Genomic DNA, 23,736 nt, shown 5'->3' on the forward strand with positions numbered 1-23,736 from the left:
TTTCCAGTCCAATTCATCACGTGACCAAGAACATTTGTGCCAGGGACACAGGGACAGGACTGACCCACTGGAGAAAGCAAATGCTGAAGCCAGCACCACGGGCCAAATCATTGACTGCCAAACTTCGCCAACAGGTGTCACCAGAAGGGACACAGCTGATTGTCAAGGCCCGAACTAAAGAAGCCAAAGGAGGCCTAAGGAAAGGTAGCTATATAGCCCTATGGCTTTACATGTTCGTAAAAACAAAAAAACAAAAAAACCCACACCACACACACACATCTTTAAAAGTAACATACAGTAACTTACGCAGTGAAGTCACTGAAAGCTGCCTCCAAGCAGCTACATATCCAACCTTATGTTAGAGCTCAGCTAGTTTTGATGCTTTGCACATAATACAAACACTTATTTGCTTAGTACTTATAATTTTTAAGGATAAATTCTGGGAGGGCTTTTTTTGCCACATATCTTTCTCTGAAAATGCTGATATATGAAAATCCAACATTCTCATGAAAACGTCCCTTTTTTTTTTCTTTTTTTTCTTCTGGGAAAAGATCTATGAGCTTTGAATTTCTGATTTAGAGTGTGACTCCCTGGAACAGCAACAGTCCAAGACTACAGGAACTTACCAAGAACAAATAATTGAACTAAGCAGTACGGGGATGGTCCAGCGTGCCCAAGCAAGTGATAAACCAACAAGTAAAACTAAGTAAAGCTACTAGATCTGCTTGCCATTTAAAACAAACAAACAAACAAACAAACAACCTCCTCACACTCTATCTGGAGATCTCCAAAGCAGATGGGGATATTTTTGAAATCTTGGAAATATTTTTTGCCTTGGGAAAATTGTTTTCTGCATCTATCTGTGTTATACAGCCCTTCTGCACAATTTCATAAAGTGAGCAACACTAGTTCCTTCAGACAAACAATCCTGGATAGAAAAATATATTTTGTTTTTTTGGACCTGATGTGTTCACATAACTGGCTTTCTCACGTTAGTCTAAAGACACACTTTTTCACCTGCCAGGAAGGGTTTGCTTTCGTCTGACAAAAACATGCCACGGTCAAAGAGATTTAAAATGATTAGTGGAACTACAGAGGCAGGAATTGAAGCGGCATTTAACACCACCACCAGACATGCATCTTAAACCTCCCTCCTCTTTTCCTTACCCTAGAAAACCCCAAACCAAAGCTAACCCCAGCTTATTACTGAAGACTGAAAACTGTGATTGCCTCAAAGAACTACTATTTACACAGGTTACAGAATACAGAAAGGTTCAAAGAAAACATTGCATTCAGTCTAATACCACTGTGATGAATAAAGAAACAATATAAAAAAACCCAGTAGTGATCAATATATGAAAGAAGCTTTGCACAAAAGTAATGGTTATTTCTTATGTTCTACATAACAGATTTTCATTTCATTTAATTTTCCATATCTTTATGGCACTGGAAAGCAGTCATCTGATAAAACTTTTTTTCTTTTAATAGTGAATAAACTTTTATGAAGGAATTTACTGTAAAAATTACTTACATTTGCAAGTAGAAAATTATTTTTACACATTTCTACAGGGATAATCACGTGCTAGCAAGCCAAGCCTAATACCAAAGAACTGGTCAAAGAATTTCTAGCATGAATCACAGAATATATAGATTTTTTTGATCTTACACAAAAGTGATACTTTAATGGCAGGATAATTAATTCAAAACAGTTATCTTGCTCTACTGCCTTAGTGGACACAGGGCATGCTAAATATTTAGAGAAGAAAATAAGCAAGGCTGGGATTTACCCCCTCCCTCTTCCTCCATTTGACTCCTCCTACTTTCATTTTGTTAACCAATATATTTTTGAAGTGGACAAGTAACTTAATTTTTAGTGGGAGAGCTAGCTAGCTTTTTTTCCCCCCCCCCCTCTTCTCCTCTCACTCTCTTGCATTCCCCAGTAAAGAATATACCAAAATAATTTCCTTCACTACAAAGAATCCAGTAAACTACTGGAAAGTAGGAAAACAAAAAACTACTATAGGGAAACCAGTATAACATTACAGCATTTGCAGCTTCTTTTCTTCAGTGTTCACAGGCATATCTATTTTTCCTTAAATGCACTGTCCAAATACAATCTAATTTGGGGTTTTTCTTTGTTTGTTTTTTTGTTAATAGACATGATACTCACCCTGAGCATACACTGAATATTCAATCCATTAAATTTACATTGTCTTATCATAGGCTGTCCTTTTTCTATACATTTCAACTGTGATTTGTGGAGAATACTTAGAAAAAACAAGCTTAAGAGGGAGTTCTACTTAGTCAAATGGCATGGGTGATTAGTGATCAATTTTAATCCTTAATATTTGGAGAAATGATTATGGTTGTCTTAACTCTAGAAGACAGTTTTCAGAACTAGTTCAATTAAACTATTAGATCTTTTTCAGGGTTCAAAACAGCTTTTTAAATAAACAAAAATGTCAAGTAAGCTGAAAGCTTACTTCAATACCTACAAGTTCTTACTTTTTCTCTTAATTCATTTCAGGCTTTAACTTACCATGAACACCCAAAGAGTTATTTATATTTGCAGGGTACATATTGTACTCACAGGCATGAAAAATAAGATTTGTTTCATCTGATAAGTCATAATTAACTCTTGTTTTTACCTTTCTGTAAGCAGAATATTTTCATCATATTCAACTGCAGTTATTTTTTATCCAAAGTTTCATAAAATTATTTTTAATAAGAGCAGCCATATGTGAGCCAATCACTATTACTGCAAATTATTTTCAGATAAAGCAAAAATGAAAAAGCCTACATAAAGGAAGTATCGCACAAATAAAAAAAAATATATTGATCCCACACAATAAAGGCGCACACACATGACAGAAGGTTATGGAGTTTTGTTGTTGTTTCTTTTTTTTCAAATGCTCAAAAAAAAAAACTTTTAGAAAGATGCAGTGTCTCTTCTAAAGAACTTGAATGCAATGCTAAATAGTCTGGAAACCAAAAGTGAGAGCTAACACATATGCTTTGGCATAAGAGACAGCTTTCTATTACAGCAAATGACTGTCTACTCCTCAAAACACTTGCACCGTATACTATGAGGTCTGAAGAGACACGCACACACAGCTCTCCTTGGCAGAAAAGCCTCTGCTAATTGTTAGGAASATGACACCTATAGGCTGACTTTTTTGAAGCTCACTTCCTAGCTAAGGGATAAAGTATGGAAATATGTGAAATATTGCTTTGTCTCCATAACAGTCCTCCTACAATGATTACATGCCCAGTTTGGAAACATTAGTCAATGAGGGAACTCTCGAGTGCTATATACTTAAATTCCTCAGAAATTTAAACAGGAAGAAGAAATATTGATCGTATACCTCAACAGAATATTTACATTTATTTGATTTAAAAAAAGCCCCCAAAAACAAAAACCAAAAAAAGTTTCTACTGTTCATTCAGACATAACCCTCACCCATCACTACCTAATGAAATGATTTCTAGTTATGAGAGAGAAGACTTAAATAAACAGCAAGTTCTCCAGTAATCTGTTAGTGGGCAGTTAAGAACCTGGAGGCACGAAACAACAGGGAAATTAAACTTGTTCGGCTGTTTAGATCATCTTAATTTGAAAGCAGAATTGTGACTGACGGATTAATATGGAAAATATCACCTTGCATAATACCTGAGCACCATACAATTCTTTACCTAGGCTGGTATCTTGCAGTTCACAGTTGGTCTCCTTTTGTCAGAGGATCGTTTTCATGATTTCTTTTATCGACAGCACAGTCCTGTCTTTCAGAGCACAGGGTTAACAGTCTCTTTACTAAATTGAATGTAATGAGCATAACAAATTTCATAGGAGAAAATAAGAAAAATGATTTTTTTTCCATTAAAGTCTGTTTTTCAGAAGTACTCACCAAACTGAAACAAATGCTCCATTCTTCATCTTCAAATATACCTCATGTCAATAAGGCTTGAATTGCATGAGGAGAGGAAACAGCAAGGAAATCGAAACTTACTCCACTTGGAATATGACAATTTAGTGGGTACCCGCCTGTTATTAGAAAGAATAGCCTGGATAGATGAACTTATGCTGTTCAGCACAAAGAACCATTCAGCACATACACTGCAAGGTGAAAGGAGGGTCCCTGAATCAACCTGAATCTTTAGGAAGGTGAGGAAGAACTTCTGGAGTTCTCATCAACTGTCATAGAGATCCTGAAACAACAATTGCTGAAGCCAGAGTTACTAAGAATCACTAATACACTTTTTGGTGACAGGGATGTGGGAAGGCTACCTTTAAAGGAATAAAGAACCTTATCAGCCCTCTACCCAAAGAGAGATTACTTTAAAGGGGAGTTCTTCCATAATGTCTAAATCTCTACAGAGAGCTTTGTGCCCAGGGGCCCATCCTCATGGACCACTTCATAATCTACTCTTGGGCCAGAGATAAGTTATGAAATTGAACTGATGAGTGCTGATTTCAAGTGCACCCAAGCAAAAAAGCTCCGGATCTCATGTGCTGGTCAAGGCTTAAACTGGTAGTGGTGACAGGCTGTGGGAACACAGACTCTGACACAGTGCAAGCACCTTTAATAGAGTCGGACTACGGGGGTTCGAGCCTTGTAGGTGGCACAACAGCGAGGAGGGACTCTTGGTTTAAGTCTTGCAAACTGAATGTGACACGAGACAGGAGCTGGAACAGCAGTAGCTGTATTCCCCTTTATATGCCATCACTGAATAGGAGGTAGAAACTGGCCTTCCATGGATATTGCGAAGGAAAACTTTCCAGCCTTGCAAGATAGGCAGGAGCACATCCACTGCTACAACATACACACGGACTCTGAAAAAGCCTTAATTATTATGTTTCCTACATTTTCACATTTGTTTTACCAATCTTCATGTAGTGTGCTTAATCTATTCACTACATAAGAGAAGTATCTACACCGGAGAAATATTCTGCCATTTTCACTAGACTGTTTCTGACCAAGACAAATTCCTGATTTTGAGACGTGCCAATATTCTCCAGTGTTAAGACTACTGGACAATACTTTTACAGTACAAGCAATGAAACCACATATGCATTTATGTTTTATCCTCCTCAGAGTTTATTTGCATGTAATTTTATACAGTTTATACTTCACATCACACATTTGTTCCTTCCCTTGCAAAAAAGCCTGACAAGTGCAATTGCCTTGCATTACATTTTCAAACCTGGAACTGTTGCCAGTAAAAAAAAAATCTACAAAACATTAGCAGATCAATATAATGTAAATATAGCATATAATTATGTTGCTTTTTATTTCACTACAAAGAAAATATCATTTGACAAAAATGATAATCAGYTCCAGTTGTTAAAACAGTTCAGTGTATTTCTTTTAAAGTCTCAGTGTATGGGAATGCTTTTCTCAGCCCACTACCAAACAATGATCAAAGTGGTACAGGGGCAAATGAACCATGATACTAAACAATGTTATAGCGCTCTGCTCCAATACAGAATTCAGACTGGGGATGTTCATAAAGTCCTTTCAGTGTGAAGTCTCCCAAAAGACTGCTTTCAATGCTATATTATCCCATCATACTTTCTATTTTGCTTAAAAGTAAACCGTATTAAAGTACAAGTAATCATTCCAAGAACTGTGAAAAGATTTTCAGTGTTGACACAAGTATTCAGTAATCTACACAGTGGCCCACAGAAGAAACTCGGTAAAAGTATGACTTAGAAATGGTCACGGACATCTTCCTCTTTGGCTATTTTAAAGTTAGAAAACTCAGACTCGTACAAAACACAAGAATCATTCATTTTAGAACCAATTCAAATATGCTTTAAAATATGTGGAGCAAAAACAAAGCATTTCTTTTTAATTTGGTATGAACTCTATAGAATACTCTGTAATACATTTTCAATTATACAGAATCTTACTCTTTACAAAAAACATCCTAGCTTTATTAAAGAACTCACTTGAACAGTCTTAGCAGCACTCCAATAATTAACCACCTTGAACTTAGCAAAAAACAAAACAAAACAGAAAAACTTAGTTTCATTACTGTATTTTGAGACTACTTCTTCATGATAAGCGATGTTTCAAAAGTTATAAAAGTACAAGAACATCATGTTCCAAGMTGAATAGCAGCTTCTGAAAATGGTGAAATCAGTATTACAAGGTCTCGACATTATTGAAATAAAAGGGAAAAAATAAACTTTAAGAATATCTCCTAGCATGGTATCACTGTAGTAAGAAAATGCTTCTTACTGAGCATCTTAGGGGTCTACAGAAAATAGTCAAGTGCCTTTCTTTTTCAGCTGCAGCAGGTGAGGTCCACAAACTAAATGATTTGACCAGCAGCAAATAAGCAGTACACAATAGCATCAGCAGGTCAGAGTCACTCAGCCTGCCCATTTGGCTGTTAATCATTTTTGTGAATTTCTAATAAAAAAAAATAGCAGAGTACAATACTCTCAAAGAATCTTCTCATCCATTTGGATAAACATTTTTAATTACATGTTGGACTGCACTGAAGAAGAGGAGCCCAAAATGAGGTCCCACAAACCTTTAAGGTTTCCTTTTAGCCAAGAACTTCTGTTTTATTTACACAAACTACTTACTTTTAATAAGAAGCATTGATATATAATGAACGTTTGATTTCTTCATCAAAATGATAGAGGCTTACAAGAAACAGAGAGCAGGACCATTCCTGATAAAGCTCTGTAAACAACAATTTGAGAATGCTAGCTGCTCTGCAATGTCTTAAGTGTAATTTTGCAATCTCAGAGCTACAAAATTATATTTTTCTTTCTACCTCTTTCATAAAGTTTCCTCAAATAGGTTCTAGCAACTTGAGAGCTCTGCAATTATATGTGAATATTAATCCTATATTTTAAACATCTAATACTACTATATTTAGTTTCAGAAAGCTTCCTTAGAGCAAGTTTTGTTATACTTTGCACTGATACAGTATATCAGCACTTCTTCTATGACTTGCTTCTTCAGTGAAGAATATCCATATATTCAGTTTAGGATATCCATATTCTGAAGCACAATAGCCACTCTGCTGGGAATGTACACCTAGTAAAAAGATGACAAGAACAAGAATAGCTGAGAAGAACCATGAACCTCACCAGATACAATTTCTAAATAAGAGCATGAGAAACACACACACACAGAATATCTTAGCTCTTTAAATTTATCATTTGTGCAACGTGTCGTTGATATTAATCACATTTAAAGTGTGATTATTGACTGCTCAGTCCCCAGCACTTGAGTTATACAAGATGATCCAAAAGTTACAAGCTTAACAGACAACTTAACTTAATTGCAGTCTTTCCTCTTTTCTCTCTCTCTCTCTCTCTCATATGGTGATATATTTTAAAGAGGATACCACTAGAGGGCCTCATATGATTTACAATGTCCAATTAAAAAAAACCTCGAGGACATTTAGTCAATAGACTATACAATAAATGACAAACTTTTCCAACAACATTTGAACACTCTTCTGCTGTGAATTAAAGTTGCCCCAAGGTTCATGATGTTATTTCATACAGGTAAATACCAGCAATAAGACACAGCAATGAATTCTTCCCACTCTTGACATCTATAAAGTTTCAGTATCTAAGCAATAAATTCACTCTCAAATACAGATATAGATTCAAATTAACCACTAAATTATTGCATTTTCTTTACTCTTTTAACCTAATCACCATGAAAAAGATACACATATAATCAAAAGACTTCTCATAGATCACAAAAAAGCTTGTGACAATATATTTTACATGACATTCCTTCCGAGCAAAATAAAGTCACAATCTGAAAACAAGACTGATATGTACTACCTACCAATTACCTTGGTATTTGGTACTCCATCAATTGTCAAGTGTAAGAACATGTTTTCTGAACAAGTCAATAAAAATGCAATTATAAAAGGTAACACAAGATTGAAGATTATTGGCTTCATTTTGACAACATCTTCTTTTAGACTATCCACCATCCCTTTAGAATGTCTAATATTCTGCAATTTCAACTACGTTATTTGCAAACTATAGCCTGATGGCATGAAAGGCCTTCAGAGTTTGCAGAACAGAATAAAGCAATAGAGCAAAGAGCTTTAGGAAAAGGAGAAAAAGGAAAGAACAGCTGATCTTCATTGAACCAGACTGAGGCATGTCCAATGCTTTTTGAAAGGCAGCAAATATAATGATTTCCCCCAAGGTTTCAGTGATAAATAGCTGCTACAAATTTCTGCAGCGGAGGAAATACTTAATCAAGACAACTGACTCAGAATGTCTAGATAAATGAGAGATTTCAAAATTGTGAATTGAAAAATTCAGTGTTCTGGATTTATATGACGAAGTTGAAAAGGGAAGAGAAGGAAATAGGAATAATTTTTCTAAGAAAGAGTACCTACTACTATAGTTATAACAACAAAATCAAATATAAGATATAATAATACTTAATTAGATTATGGTCAATAGTAAGTCAAATCTTAGGAGTAACAAATTAGCCTAGTTCCTTTAAAGTCAATTTACACCACCTGAGAATCTGGGAGCAGTTTGAAAGCACTCTACCAGTTCATTGCTKGTGAGAATTTCAGAATTGATTTTTAGCACTATTTCAGAATTTGTGTGAAATATTATATTTAAACTGATTAAAACTATGTTTTCTGTTTGTCATGAAGACATGTAAGGCCCAATAACTGCTAGTTTATTATTTTAGGCATTTCTTTTTCTCGGCTGGGCAAATTGAATATGAGTTTTAATGCTTACTGATTTGGTGGTCTTTTTAATAAACCTTAGAAGAGCCAAATATGACATTATCTCCTAATCTTATCAATTGATATCATTAGGCAGTATAACCACCTTTAACACTTAAATAAAACTGTAAGATGAAACAAAAAAAATTAGGGCATGAATAATGAATACCTACCACTGTAAATTAAATATTCATTCCACTGCTGTAACAATGTACTTACAAGGAAAAATAGTATGCAAATAAAGTAAAAGACACCTCTTATTATAAATTCAATAGGACTTGTTTTTCAAAAAGTCTGAAATACTACTGTGTATGTGCTGGGTTTTTTTGTTTGTTTGTCTGTTTTAAGCAGCCAGAATATAGATCATTTGGGAGAGGGAGATGGGAGTGAAAAAGTGACCAAAGAGGCTACTGGTGTTTCCTGGACTGAGATGAAATCTGGAAAATTATCTGTCCAGGACCCAGCAGTTCTTAGCCTTCTGCTTTCTCACCTCCACTTCCTCCTATTCTGACACCTCTAATCCCAGTGCTCCTCAGATTTTACACTCCAGTATTCTATCTTCTTTACATCCTCCTATCTCATATTTATACACATTGATAAGATCCCCCCATAGTTTTCTTTTCTCCAGGCTGAACAGTCCCAGCTCTCGCAGCCTCTCCTCATMTGAGAGATGCTTCAGCCCCTCAGTCATCTCTGTGGCTCTTCACTGGAGTTGCTCCAGTAAATCCATGTCTGTTTTGTACTGGGGAGCCCAGCACTGGACCCAGCACTCCAGATGTGGCCTCACCAGTGATGAGGAGAAGGGAAGGATCATCTCTCAATGCTCTGCCTAATGCAGCTCAGGATACTGTTGGGTCTTCATTCCCATGAGGGTGCCCATGTTCACCTTGTTGTTCACCAGGACCCCTAGGACCTTCTCTGCAAAGCTGCTCTCCAGCTGGTCAGCCCCCAGCCTGTACTAATGCATGGTTATTTTGCACTTCCCTTTGTACCATCTGGTGTATCAGCCACTCCTCCCAGTTTTGTATCATCTGCAAACTTGCTGAGAATGTAGTATTCTTTTTCCTTCACCACCTCTCACTTGAACTACCACTTTTGTAATGACAGATCCCAGTTCMTTTCTATTGATTTTCTGTTTTTCTGACTTCCTCCTAGCCATAGAGCCCACATACTCACACCCTATACCCCCCTCCTCTGCCCCACTTGAGGGCTATCATGCCTGTTGCAATTGCTGAACTCCTTCAGAAGACCGGCAGTAGCAGTGTACCGAGTAGCCTGTGCTCCAGCCAAGTACAGAAAGGAAAGCAAAAGCCAAATTTTAAAGAAACCTTTAAAAATTCTTAGATTAAATTTGGCCTGCTATGACTAGTGAAGCACTAAGTCACAGAAAATAAGAGGAACTAGCACTAGGCCTTTCACACCCTTTCCATGCATTCTGAAAGCTGGAAAGTGAAAGATATTGGAAATATGCCAATACCATAAAGTGCTACTGGAGAAATACCTGCCTTCTTAGGGTGCACTAAAATTATTGTACTAGACCTGCAGTATCAAGTGATGAACTTTCAGGGAGATGCAACTCAGAATGTACCTGTATGGACTGTTCCTCTACTTGTGTTTCAGGTTGGACAGACTAACCAGTATTGTTCTTGAGCTAACATGCATTTGGCTGAGGAATAAGTTCAATACTCAGTTCACAAGCATTTCTAAATGCCTGTTGACACCTAGATCTCATCTAGGAATTTCCACAAACTGTATCCTTTCTTACTTCTCTATTTGGCCACATGACTCCATCACCCCTAGGCAGCTGATTATTGGGTCTCAGTACAATATGCCTTCTGCACATACAACTGTAATGCAACACCCTTGAGCATACAATTATTATCTTTTAGGAAATACAATCTTAGTAGAGAATGCAGCTATTATAACAGGTTAACATGAAAACACTATGTCTTCCCTTCTACATACTAACTTCTACCAATTAATGAGTTCATGCCTTCAGATTATTCAATAGTTTACAAAGTCCTTCACAGATTTTCTGAAGTTCCTGGAAGAACAACTGCCTTGCGAAAACAAACTCTCTGCAGAGGAAAACCCATTTGTAATGAAGACGCACATTCTTAAGAGCAAGTCTAAGGACAGGGGACAAAGCATATAATGCATGTGCAGCTTTACTACATGTTAATCCAACTACAAGCTACATTGTTTGCCTTTGTCAGAATATGGTTTGTGAAACAAATTGTTTGTGCTTTTGGGGGTGTTGGGTGAGTCCAACAGATGGATATGTGTCTCTAGCTTTGGCTTTCTTTAACACAGCAGGCATAAATTATTTAAAAACCCTTGTAAGACTCTTCTTTGAAGACAGGAAGTGGGAGATAAAATTGCGTAACAAATGTTAGTTGTGTTTTGAAAGGCACTCAGTGATGTAGGATGGTAAAATAAGAACATTAAGTATATTATCAAGTGAGTCTATCATTCCTAGATATAGGTGGATCCCCTTTCTGACAAATTAGTAACTTAAAAAAAAAAAGTTCTTGAACCTTACATTCCAACTTTGTAGAACTGTTTAAGTTTAAATAATACAAAAACTAAGTTAAGAATAGTAAGAGACGTAAATTTAGGAAAAAAAATAAAAGAATGCAGTCTGGAAAAATTTACAGACTTATACTCTCTTGATCTGCCTCTAGACTATTTCTTCATTGGTAATTTTATACAGTCTTACCAGTTGTTGAATCCTTGCTTCAGACAATTTGATAATGTGTCATAGAATGTGGCATTCTGTTCTCAGCTTAAAAAAATTGTAGCATTAGCAATGCCACTCAGTGGCAAAATGTCAGGAATCCACTACTGATGGGGTAAGTTGAAAGAAAGCATCTTATTGTATATTTGAGTGCAGTCATTTTCAAATACACAGAAAGATAGATAATTCCTAACTAAAGCAGATAAAAACATGCCTTAATTAGTGACAATAAATCTATTTTAATCGAAGTCTCTATCTGAATCAAGAACTCTGCTTTTTTATATTTTAATCCATTACTTTGATTCATATTAAAACACATGCAGTGTTCAGCATTATAAAAATAAATGTAYAAAAGTATATAATAAAGGCTAACACCCCTCAGACACAGAAGCATGAATGCTTCTATTGCATTACTCAGTTCTGTCTTCTTTAAATACTGAAAAAGGTAACCATAGTTCTTTTTTCATTTTCTAGGTAAAGCATTATGGATCTTTTAAGTCTTTAAATTATTTAGGTCCACGTTATAATAAACATTTTTAAAGATAATTCCAACACACTGAAATGCACTAATGAAGATAATTCTGACATTTTATAATAGGTCTGTGACTCTATACAAACTCCATTCCATTCAACATGGCTTCAAATTTATCAGGATGCCTCTTTCTACCATTCAATACATCAACCCCCCCGCCAATTCAGTGACATCTACAATCTGCTCCGGGTACATTGTGTCTCATCATTCCAGTCACTGCTGAAGACACTGAACAGTATCAGACCCAGCAGCAACACATGGAGCCTGTGATTACCCAAACAGCTGCCCAGTCACCTAACACTTAGTTTATCCAGCCCATATTTCCTCAGCTCCCAGATGAGAGTGCTGTAGGAGACAAAGCCGAAAGTCTTACTACAGTCAACGTAGTAACCTCATGCACACAGCCAGTCATTTCATCACAGAAGGCAATTGGTCTGACCAGGCATGATTTGCCTTTGCTAAATCTGGGTTGGCTTTTTCTGACTAACCTTCTTATACCTCACCTGCTTAGATATGGATTCCAAGAGGATGTGATCCTTGATCTCTTCAGTGACTGAGGGGAGGTTGACTGGCCTATAGATCCCTTGCCTCCACCCCCCACCCCACCTTTAAAAAACAACCCCCCCCCCAGAAAAAAAAAAAAAAAAAGACCCCACACAGATGAACATAATGCTAGCTTTCTGGTCACTATGATTTTTCACAGATGATAGACATCAGTCTTGCAATCATATCACTGAAATCTTTCAAAGCCCCTGAACAGATCCCATCTGGCCCCACGAATTTGAAAGCAGCCAGGCTCTTTAAGGTATCTCTAACCTATTGTTCTGCCACTGCTCCTCTCCTTTCTGGAGCATGCTGGCACACATAAGAGTGTAGGAGCAGTCTTTGCCTTCAGAGTCCAAGATATATATATATATACATATATATATATATATATGTATATATATATATAAAAAAAAAAGCATTGAATATTTCCACTTTCTCCATAGTGCCCATCACTAGCCTGACTCCTCCATTTGTCAAGGGACTTGCATTTTACAGCCTTCCTGATTTTGTTCCTAACTGCCTAAGCATTGCTTTTTTAGTGTCCCTTTGTTGCTTGTCCTTGATCCTTTATTTGTTCTTTTTTTGTAGTTTAGTTAATCAAAAAGTTCCTTATTCTTATTGTTTTGTTGAGCATATACGTTCTTGTAATTTGTTACATAGAACAAACAGGTTATTGGATATTATAGGTGAATGTTGCGTTTCAGTTAAAATTATAGAAATAAAAGCCACTTAAGCAATAACTGACTTGTCTTCAAGGGATGTTATAGGAAAAAGAGCAAAATCACAGGCACAATGTAATGTAAAAGTGATATTATATTAAACTTTTTTATCCCTTAACCTCCATTTAGATATTTATACTACAAAAACGTAAGAAAGAGGACAAAAAGAGTAAAACAATTGATGATTTTCCAGGTTAGTTAGTTCAGTACAAATAGTTTAGCAGCAACACTTTTTTCCTCTCTTATTATGTATCCTGTATTATTCTTGATGATATTGGTCACAACACTCAAAACTTTAATCTCCTTTTCCCAGGTTTTCTTACCCAAAGTGCATCACTGAGATCAACTCATTAAAAGTCAGGAGACCCAGACACTGAGACAGGCCTCCTGGAAACCCTTTCTAAATTGCTTACCTCCTTGTGCCCTAATTACCCATTTCAAAAAAATAAAAATAAAAACATAATTTCACGTAAAGTATGTAGAGATGCCCTGATTAAAAACATCATAGAAAAGCTAGGTATTTATCAGTAAAAGACATCATCATTCTTGTCCTCCATTTCCTTTCATGTACTGTCTCTGAATTATATTGTTTCAGTTACTGCCTTCACTTCTATTGATCTCTGCTCTTCTAACCGGCTTCTTTCTGATCAGAAGTTTTATCCCCGTTCTCCCTCACCATTTCATCAGCTTCACTTGATGAACATGGACAGAAATGAAAACCCTATTCTCTCTAGTATTCTATACTTTGTTTTATAGCTCACCAACTTCTTGACTATCATTCAGTAGTATTATCCACTGAATCTCTCTTCTTTTCCAAGTCTCCTGCATTCACTTGAAAGGCCCTTCCAGGCTCTTTCCTCCCCTACAGTTCTTAGGATTATATGATAATTCATGTTGAAAAGGGCTTCAGGAGATCCTCCTGCTCAAAACAGTGTCAGTGATGAGATCAGACCACGTTACTCAGGATTTTAGATACCTCAACAAATTAGCCCTTTGCTACCTACACCAATTGCCCCATTTTCTCCAAGATGTCACACAAAAACTCTGTTATTTTAGGAAACCATGAGGACACCAATAAAGACACATATATAGCAACACTCATAAGGACTTCACAATGGAGGGAGTGGAAGATGGGGAAGGGAGAACATCCAATCTATGACAGAGTCAGGCTAACTCAGTTGTGAATAAAGTTTTTGACAAAGTTAATTTTCAAAGGTTTAGTCAACAAGCTATTGTTGAGATTCTTTGTATTCCCAGTGGAGTATTCATCAGAAAAAGTGAAATATTTGCAAGTGGAATTCACAAGGCAGATGGGCTAACAGAAGACAATGGGGGGTAGAAATGTTGATTATAAGTCAAACAGATACAAAACATGTTTTTTGTTACCTCCTCTTTAACCTTTTCATATGGCTTGTCCATTTAAACTATGAGGCAGTTTCAGTCTAAAGCAAAGCATATCCCACATAGATCAAGGCTTGTGGCACTAACGCAGTATATCCACTTTAACACACAGATAAAACATTTTTACAGTCAATCTCTTTTCCACTTACATACATGGTGTCCCATCAAGACCATGCTCCATTCACATGGGCTATCTCACAAATAGTGTAAAGCAACAAGTACTACTACTATTTGCCAGGAACACATATCTACGCTTCCTAGTCATACAAATACTTATTTCTTACACTTCTCCAYTGTAAACATCCAGCTAATTTCCAGAAACAAGAGATTAGAAAAGCTAATAAGAATTTCTCTTTAAAATAAAACTAAACATTTATGAGTAGTTTTGTGTCTTTAACCAAATATACAAAGTGCTTGTGAACAACAATAGTTATAAGCAGGAAACTCACCTTAGATATTTTGGAAGACCACAATAYGCAGCATTCTCCAAATACGTATAAAAAAAACTGTACAAGCAAGAAGTTCTGCAGCTGAAAATTGTTATTTTCAGATCTGTCAGAACTAGATTCAGTGCCAGGTGCAAGCATCAACTGAAATCAGCTGGAGCTGCAATGAACCACCCTTCATCCCACTTGCAGGGTTGGAAAAAATCAAGGCCTAAAAATCATTTCAAGGTCATTTTGCAACAGATGGAAGAATTACTGGAACTCAGAGCTAGATCAGGCACTGCAGAAAAATATTTGACAGTGCAAATTGCAGCTGGTAGATGCAGAAGGCAATGTCAGAAGAGTCTGTGCCAACATTTTCTTAAACTTTTAATTAAAGTGAGGGCTTTAAACAATCTCATGACTCTGCATCACTACTAATTGTCAGACACTGACACTATTTTGAGAATATAATTAGCCATCAATGAATAAGATACATGATCCTTTCCCTTTCTGCCTATAATTTGTTATGTAAAAACCTCAGACATTTTGGATTTCATTTTGTTAGATACCGCATATGACAAAGAAGGTATGCTTAAAATAACATGAAGTTCTGCCTCCACTTTGTTTTTCATTTTACAGCTGTAAGACATGAATATGCAGAAAACCATTTCTTAGATTGTTTTGCTTCATTTCTGCAAAAGTACTCCAAAAACTGCACTGTATCTCAACATTTCTCTTCTGTCATCTCCTACACCCCTTTTCTGCAGGTTAAGAAAAAGTACTTAACTACAATAACAACAAAAAAAACCCTAACACAAAAAAAAGTGGGTTAAGAAATAAGATAGGAGGAAAGAAAATGGCTAACAAAAAAACCTTTGGAAGCATTCCACTTGCTAGCTTGCTTTGAGCACTGAAACAATCAATGAATAWGAAGAAGCGAATTTATAAATCTTAAACCACAGGAGGTAAAAATAACAAAAGATCTTGATGGTATTAAAAACTTATCCCATTTCCTTAGTTAAAACAGTTAGTTTTCTAACAACAAACATTCTTCCATATAATCTTCATGTCTGTGCACATTAGGGGGAAAAACAGTTAAAGACTACATCAGATCCTTAAAATTCAATACAAAAATCCTGATCATGGAAGTTATTCAAATGAGTATTTTCAAACCTAAGGGTCACTAAAAGCTTTTAGATCATTTCAGTCTGTGGAAATATTTTAATCTGTCAATAGACTCAAGGAAGCAGGAAGTTGCACTTTGACACTGAATATCATATATTAAGGTTAAAAAAAAACAACCCAGCAATAAAGATATTCTTAAAATAAACTATATAATTTCAGTTTCATTTGGTGTGAGGGCATTGTCAGTGCAGGCCAAAAGTAAAGAACCAGAAAAAGACCAGCATCTAGGGGGAGGGAAATCCAACACCTACTTATTTTTTTAAACTAATTTGAAACAACTAAAGAAAAAAAAAGATGTATTACATGTCTCAATAATCTGCATACTAATTTGCCAATGATATATCATGCTCTGCAATATTCCATTTAGCCTGCTTCTTACTTGGAATATATAGAACAAACAGTACTGTGGAGAAAAGTGTCAGTAAGTTGTATCTATCTACATATCTAATTATAGTTACAAATCTATGTTTCTGTCTATGATTATAATGACATTTGACACTTTTGATGTAGAACTGGTGCACAAAGCATCAAAACTACTGTTTTCATATGAACACTTGGTCATTTTAATATTTTTGTACCACACCAGAACTAAGATGCAGACTGATTTTTAATTACATTTTACAGTAAAATTCAGTCAAGTCAGAAGCCTTAAARAAGGAGAAAAAATTAGGAATGATGCGGGTAATTAAAAGAAAAGAAGTTTTCTTCCCCCCTCCCCCCAAAACGTCCAACTACAATGACCAAATAAGATATCAATAAATGACTTTGTACATAAAGGGGTACTAGGGTATCTGACAGAAGCTGAAATGTGTCTGTGGCATTTAATTTCTAACTAGAAAAGAAACAGGAAAAACTAACAGTTTACACAAGCATTCCAAAAGCACACAAATTAACAAAAATTCCTCAGAAAAGACTATTAGGAGAACACTGCGGAGGGGATAAGCAGAAATAAAGCTGTGGTAAGAGTCCATTTTTACAGTGACAAAAAGGTTAACATTTTGATTTTATAAAGTTTGATTATGTGGTAAGTTATGTTCATTTATATATGGGTTAAAAATCCAGAATAGAGCAAGCGGTGAAATGGAAAAATTAGATTATTATTTAGATCAGTCTAATTATGATGGAYATTTTTTGTGGATTTTTCTATAGAATTGTCAAGATGTCTGATGATTTTGAAGTCTGACCCTTTAAAGCATTACTGAACAGAACCTGTATCATCTGTTCATCAGCAAAATTTTACAGTGAAGTGGCTAATGGTGCTTACAAAGCTTACCCTCCATCCAGTTTTCTTTGCTCCAGGTATTTCATATTTTCCTTCTTCTCATTCTGCAACGTCACTTTGAATGTTTCTTATTAGGTGATGTTTTTCGAATAAATCATGTCATATTTAATCTTCTATTTTTACAATGCATTTTTTACATTATTTAAGTTTCACTTGAGCAGCAGAATTATTATTGCATGTGATTTCATTCTGCCATAGACCTCTGGGCATTTTTTGCTGACAACATTTGCTAACACCTTCACACAAAACCTTATGCAATCAATAAAAAAATTTCTTAATAAGTTTTCTCAAGTTTTGTGGTGAAGGGGAACTAAACTTTTTGAAATGAGAAACTAAAGTCTCATGCATTATCTATGGAGAATAAGATAATGATGGGGGGAAAAAAAAAACAGAAAAAAAACCAATGCTGTGAGTTGACTGGGGTGAAGCCATAGATCTTTTAAAAGAACCTGGAGAGGAAGACATCTACTTGGATTTTATAAACCTCAACTAATTCTAGAGCAACTCCCAAGCATGGCTAGACTGACTAAAAGTTGGGATCTAAATTACTATTTATGCTAGTTTTATTGTAAAACAGCAACTGAAGGAGTTTACTGTAACTTTTGTTCTTTCTCACTTGGAGTTCTATCTTGTTGAGTTTGATCTGGTTTTCCAGAACTTTTCCCAATTACTTTTACTTGGTGTCCTTTTACTGGCATTTTACCTCTATGTGGTGCTTGTGGCATCTTCTGGGGTGTTGACTGAAGCTGCTCTGTGAATTGGATTGCTGAAGGATATATAAAAAAAAAAAAAGTGACCCATGCTGTTGGGTTTCTTTCTGATCCAGAAGTGCCATTGCCATGCCACAGCTTATGCTGCAAAAGTACACTTGCTGCTTTGCTTACTTGTCACATGCCTCATCTTCCACATGCTCCTAGCAAATTGCATCTTCATATTTTGTCACTTTTTTTCTGTCTTGAATGACTTGCACTCATCATCTAAGAGTCCAAATGCGAAATACACATTCCAAATTACAGTTAATTAGCTTGCAAAAATTATTAAGTTAGTGGCAGATGCTCTTCAATCACTAAGACAAGGTATTTGAATTGGACACATGAAGCAAGAATTCTGGAAGCATTAACCTGCTATACAACCTTCAAGAATGAACTCTCCTGGAGCCTTAGTTTCTTTGTGTGCAGATGAGTATAAACACTTACCTACAATATGAGGGCATTGTCGCATATACTTTTAAAAAATGTTCCCAGGATCTTTTTACACAAACAATAATAAAAGCGAAAGATATTTTTCATGTAACAAGGCAGTTTTAAAACAAGCCAACAAAATAAATGCCACTACCCTGAATACAATGAAATAGGCAGAGATTGGGGGTGCATGTGAGAGACAAAGAGCTTGCAAATTACAATAGGTCTCTGGAGCACAGCTCTCGGCAGAAGTTTTAAGACATGACCCTAGAATTTGATTTCTCCACTCTGGCATAGGAGAGCTATGGCACACAGACCAGTGCACATACTCTGTGTTTGTATTCTATTACATTATAAATGTAGCTTATTTACAAGTGTGTATATGCATATGCACATACACACACCTCACTCGTGCCCTCACCTATACATGTGTATGTTTTAGATATGGAAGTCTAGTCAGCAATATAAGMTTTCTCAGAACTTTTCCAGTGAACTTTGTTTTAATCCATATTGTTTACTTCCCTAGAAGAGAGGAAAATCATTCACAGCCTTTATGAAGCTTAGTTTCTGTTGAGCTCATGAACATTAGTAGAAGTTAATATGCAGATACACATACGTTTATAAATATATACACACACATGCACACACACTTTTTTTTAATAACATGTACACATAAAAATGGGAAAGTGACAGATTTATAAATTGTTAACTGTGATAAATGATTATGATTTCAAGAGTAATGATGAAAGATAGTTTTTATTAGTCACCATCTCAGCTAACAGAAATTGCATGCAAGGATATGCCTCCCACTTTATCTGAAGTGATTTGTGGGAAAGCCTTTATCCATTAGTTATACAAGTTTAGGACTGGAAACTCTTGAAATTATTAATGGGAATAGAGAAAGTCTGTTCTGCTTTGCAAAGTTTTTCTGTAAGCTGAGGAGGAAAAAAGTCTGTCAGCAAATGAATGATTTGCTCTAATTCATGTTTGTGGATTTAAGCAAATGATTTAAAAAAATATCAGTTTCTACAGAGCTTTAATCACAAAGCAAGCATGAAGATGGAGTTCCTCAGACATGAAAATAAAGCAAATGAACGATGATATTCAAAATGACAATTCGAAAGCACATTAGAAATCTTTCATGCATATTTGCTGGCAAGGAATGTTTTGTATGCCAAACACTATTCTACAAAAGTGCATGCAAATTTAAATGTAATGTTAAAAGAGAAAAACAGCTAACATTATAGGTCATAAATAAATCATAAAATTGTCATCTCTACTGTATTTATACAAAAGCTGATTTTGAGACAATAAAAAAAGATAACAGCAATGCACCTAGAATAGACTCCATATTTGTCCAAAGAAATTTTAAAAGTTATTCAAATGAAAGTAGAATGAAAAAATCTTACTTACCATAAGTGAATTATGCCGATAATTGTGAGGATATTCTTCAGAGAAGTATTCTGTACTGTGGTCCAGTCTTTGATGTCCTCCATATTCTGAAGCATCAGAATCCAGAAGAATTTTATACTTAAAAAGGACTATTAAGGAACTATTCCAGATTACTTTTAAATGGGAAATAAATCAAAACAGAAAAACTAAAACACTGGTGCAACATATTTCATACTAATATAATCATTTTAAAGGAAATGTGGAAAAAAATCAAGCTAAGAAAACTTCAAAGCAGGAAAATATATAGAACATTTAGAAGCTGTATGAGATTTTGTCTTGAAATTTTCATCTTAGTACGGTGCTAAAAAGAAAATACCTGTAGTATCTTCTGAAATCTTCTATGAATGATAAATTATAGTATTACAGTAAATAGGTATGCATGTCTATTTGTACAATTAACTAGATTAAAAATGGATCACTAAACAGAATTAATGAATTTAATTTGAACTGGATTTTAAGAAAACTACATAATTGCGACCAACTGTCAAAATTACAACCAACTGTGATTAGCAAAATTTTAAAGTCTGTCGAAGTGCTAATGAGAAAAGTATATAATTTTATAGAAAAAAATATTAAAATATTTAAAACTTCTTTCAGAGTTTATCAGAAAAGACTTTGAATTATTACAATATAGAGGAACTAGGGTCGTTTATACTTAACAGAAGACCTTTTAAAACACAAGTATTAGTCTGACCACAGTTGTTAAAATGAGATGAGTTATTTAACAAAGTGTAACAAAGCTTAAAGGATAGCATAACGATACAGTTATTTAAAAGGATTCAAAAAGATTTAGGAAATAATAAAAGTTGAAAGAAGAAAACTTAAAAAAAGTAAGGAAATAAATAGGGAAATGGAGATAATACATATTCAGAAGTCAGTTTATTCTCATCTGGGACAACAATAAAGAAAATGCTTTAATTGTATGATTACTTCTGGCACTATCACAGGCTATACTCAAGATTATTGGAATACTTTAGCTATAGATTTTTATAGCTTATTATATGTAGAACTCTTAAGTTTCAGTAACTTTGAATTTCCTGGTTTGGGAATAATTAAAACATCCTTGCATTTTTTCCTCAATAAGTTACAGAAACCTTCAACAATTCCAGCCTCCTCCTCCCCACCATGAAATACAGAGAAAGAAATGTGTTCTATAATCCATAATTTACTTCCTTAATTTTAAACCATGAAAGAATCTTATTTTGATAGAGCCTGTACTTAACAGGATTAGAGCAGAGTGAAAAAACACTCTTGCATTCATTGGCTCTTAAACTGCTATAGGGCTTCTGTGTTTGCTCAACCTTTTGATATTGGGCCTGCTCAAAAATCTAAGGATTTTGATATTAGAAGAATTGCTATTATTTAAGTCTTCTTACACTACTCTATCAGCTGATGAAGCAGCTTAGGAAATTTCTTGTTACAGTCCTACTAATTTAAATTTTTAGCAACAAAAAGACTGTTGAAGAAGTGACATAAACACAAAAGAACCCTAAGAGTACACAATTTCAGTCTGAGATATTTCAGTCATATGATGGATGATTGCATTGGTTTTGGTGACAGAAGGCAGAAAAAAGTAGATACAGGCGTAGAAAAAAAAACAAAGCCATCAATTAGCTATTGGATGACCATGATAAGTAATCTCCTCCCCACAAGCATCTGTTGCAGCAAGACAGACAGACAGAAAGGTCCAAAATTGCCAAGCTGGTTTTTGATTTCTAGAGGTTAACTGACTAACAAAATAGAGGACAGATCACCTAATGCTCTAGCATCATCTTCAGCATTGTTCCTGCCCTTTTTTTAATGTTAGGAAAGTTATACTTTATTGCCAGTTTTAATCCTCAATGCCTTATGCGAGTAACGCATGGGTGCACACCCCCCCGCCCTTTATTTTAGAAACACGTTAAAAAACTATTCATTTATTGTCATGTACAACACACAAGAACAAACTAGAAACTTTGGTTACTGTCTCTAGCACCCTTTCAAGTCCATCAGCAATGGCTGATACTACTCCACTGTACATTTTATGAACATGGCAGGGGAATATCTCCCTCAACATTTTATTTTTTGCTTCTGTGATCTACAGCCTACATTAGATTTAATAATACATCAATGTTGCTGAAAGCCCTGACATCTCTAATGATTCCTTTAAAACTATTTACAGCTATTGCAATTGTTATGGTTATGCTAATTTTAAAATAAATTATCTCATTTCCTTAATCCAGGCTATAAAAGTATGTCTAACAGTGCTCTCTAGCAATACAAAGTTATAATACCACTGCCTCCTCTCACCTCACAATATAACTTTATCTGGCATACATATAATTAACCAGATCCTGAATAATGGGGTCAGAAAGCATTCTAAGGATCTTCACCAATTAGATACTTCTCAGGGAAAAATTACTGGTTTGGCAAATACATCCATTTGCCTTCCAACTTAAGCCTCACAGAAAAGCTGCATTTCACATTCCAGAATTATTAAGTTTCTGAACACTACCTTCATGAAAAGACTAAACAATAGTTCTGCATTTTAATTAAGCACATAATAGAAGCATTTTCTTTTACAGTAGAGCCTCTTTTCTTTCAGCTACAGAGTGCTGGGAATACTAACCTGTATTCTGACTGAAAAAAAGCCCGATTTCCGTTCAATTTGATGCCTTGACTGTAAATTTCCTAACAAGGATACTGTAGGAGAGCAGCAAAAGCAATGAACTCTTGTACAGACAGAGCTGGAAATGGAATGGCTGTCATTATCTACCACATTAATTACTGAATTACTGTGCTTTTATGATGTTTTGAAATACATATTTTAATGTAAAATTTTAATTTAATCTTATGCATGCTTAACAACACATAAAACATCACTAAGTAAATGTAAATCATAAAATAGAATATTTGTATTTTGTTTCTCAACCTTTAATAGTGAAAAAGAATCCCAGTGCTATTTGTGGGGGTGATGGTCCAGCATAATTAAGAGGTTTGTGAAAGAGCAGATGAGAATTTCTACTGACCAGTGCAGAGAAGGGGGGGAGGGAGGAGAAACCACATACACAAAAAAACCCATGGTTTATTGAGTACTCATAAAGCAACTACTCCATATAGTCTGGTTTGAGTCTCATGAACATATGTCACAAATTAAATACCTCCAAATACAATTAAGAACATTGGGTCTTCTGTATTATATATGACAGCCATATTGCGCAAACTTCTTGAGTGACAGGTTGCCCATCAAGTTGGCAAGTCTGGACACAACTGAGCAAGACTGGAAATGTAGCAAGGGTAGTTAGACATATACAAAAAGACTGTAAGTCATCTTGATGGTTTCACCTCCATCCTTTCATAATCTGTTTTACAAATAGGATTAGGCACTGTTTAGTTTAGACTTTATTGCACAATGAAATGTTTAATACCCATACCTCTGGTTCTCTGGTATTTTCCAGACATGCACCCAGACCATGTGCATACATGTATGTATTTATTTGCTTCTTCACTCCATATGTAAATAAACTCTCATTCTCTCACTGCATTCCTCAGTCTCTG

At 35.3% G+C, this 23,736-nt stretch overlaps 1 protein-coding gene across 1 annotated transcript in view; it reads right to left on the reverse strand.

Annotated features, from left to right (window-relative positions):
- Positions 1-5,072: 5,072 nt before the first annotated feature.
- LOC112971788 (1,4-alpha-glucan-branching enzyme-like) overlaps positions 5,073-23,736 on the reverse strand; it is a 33,464-nt gene continuing 14,800 nt past the window's right edge. Inside the window, exons 4-5 of the mRNA XM_026077527.1 lie at positions 20,161-20,278; positions 5,073-7,055 (exon numbers count right to left, since the gene is read on the reverse strand). Of these exons, the coding sequence (XP_025933312.1) occupies positions 6,999-7,055; positions 20,161-20,278 (175 nt within the window). The 3' untranslated portion in view covers positions 5,073-6,998. The remainder of the gene's footprint in view (positions 7,056-20,160; positions 20,279-23,736) is intronic.

The sequence above is a fragment of the Apteryx rowi genome, unplaced genomic scaffold (assembly GCF_003343035.1).
Source record: "Apteryx rowi isolate R43461 unplaced genomic scaffold, aptRow1 scaffold_1115, whole genome shotgun sequence".
In the NCBI taxonomy this organism is placed as follows: Eukaryota; Metazoa; Chordata; class Aves; order Apterygiformes; family Apterygidae; genus Apteryx; species Apteryx rowi.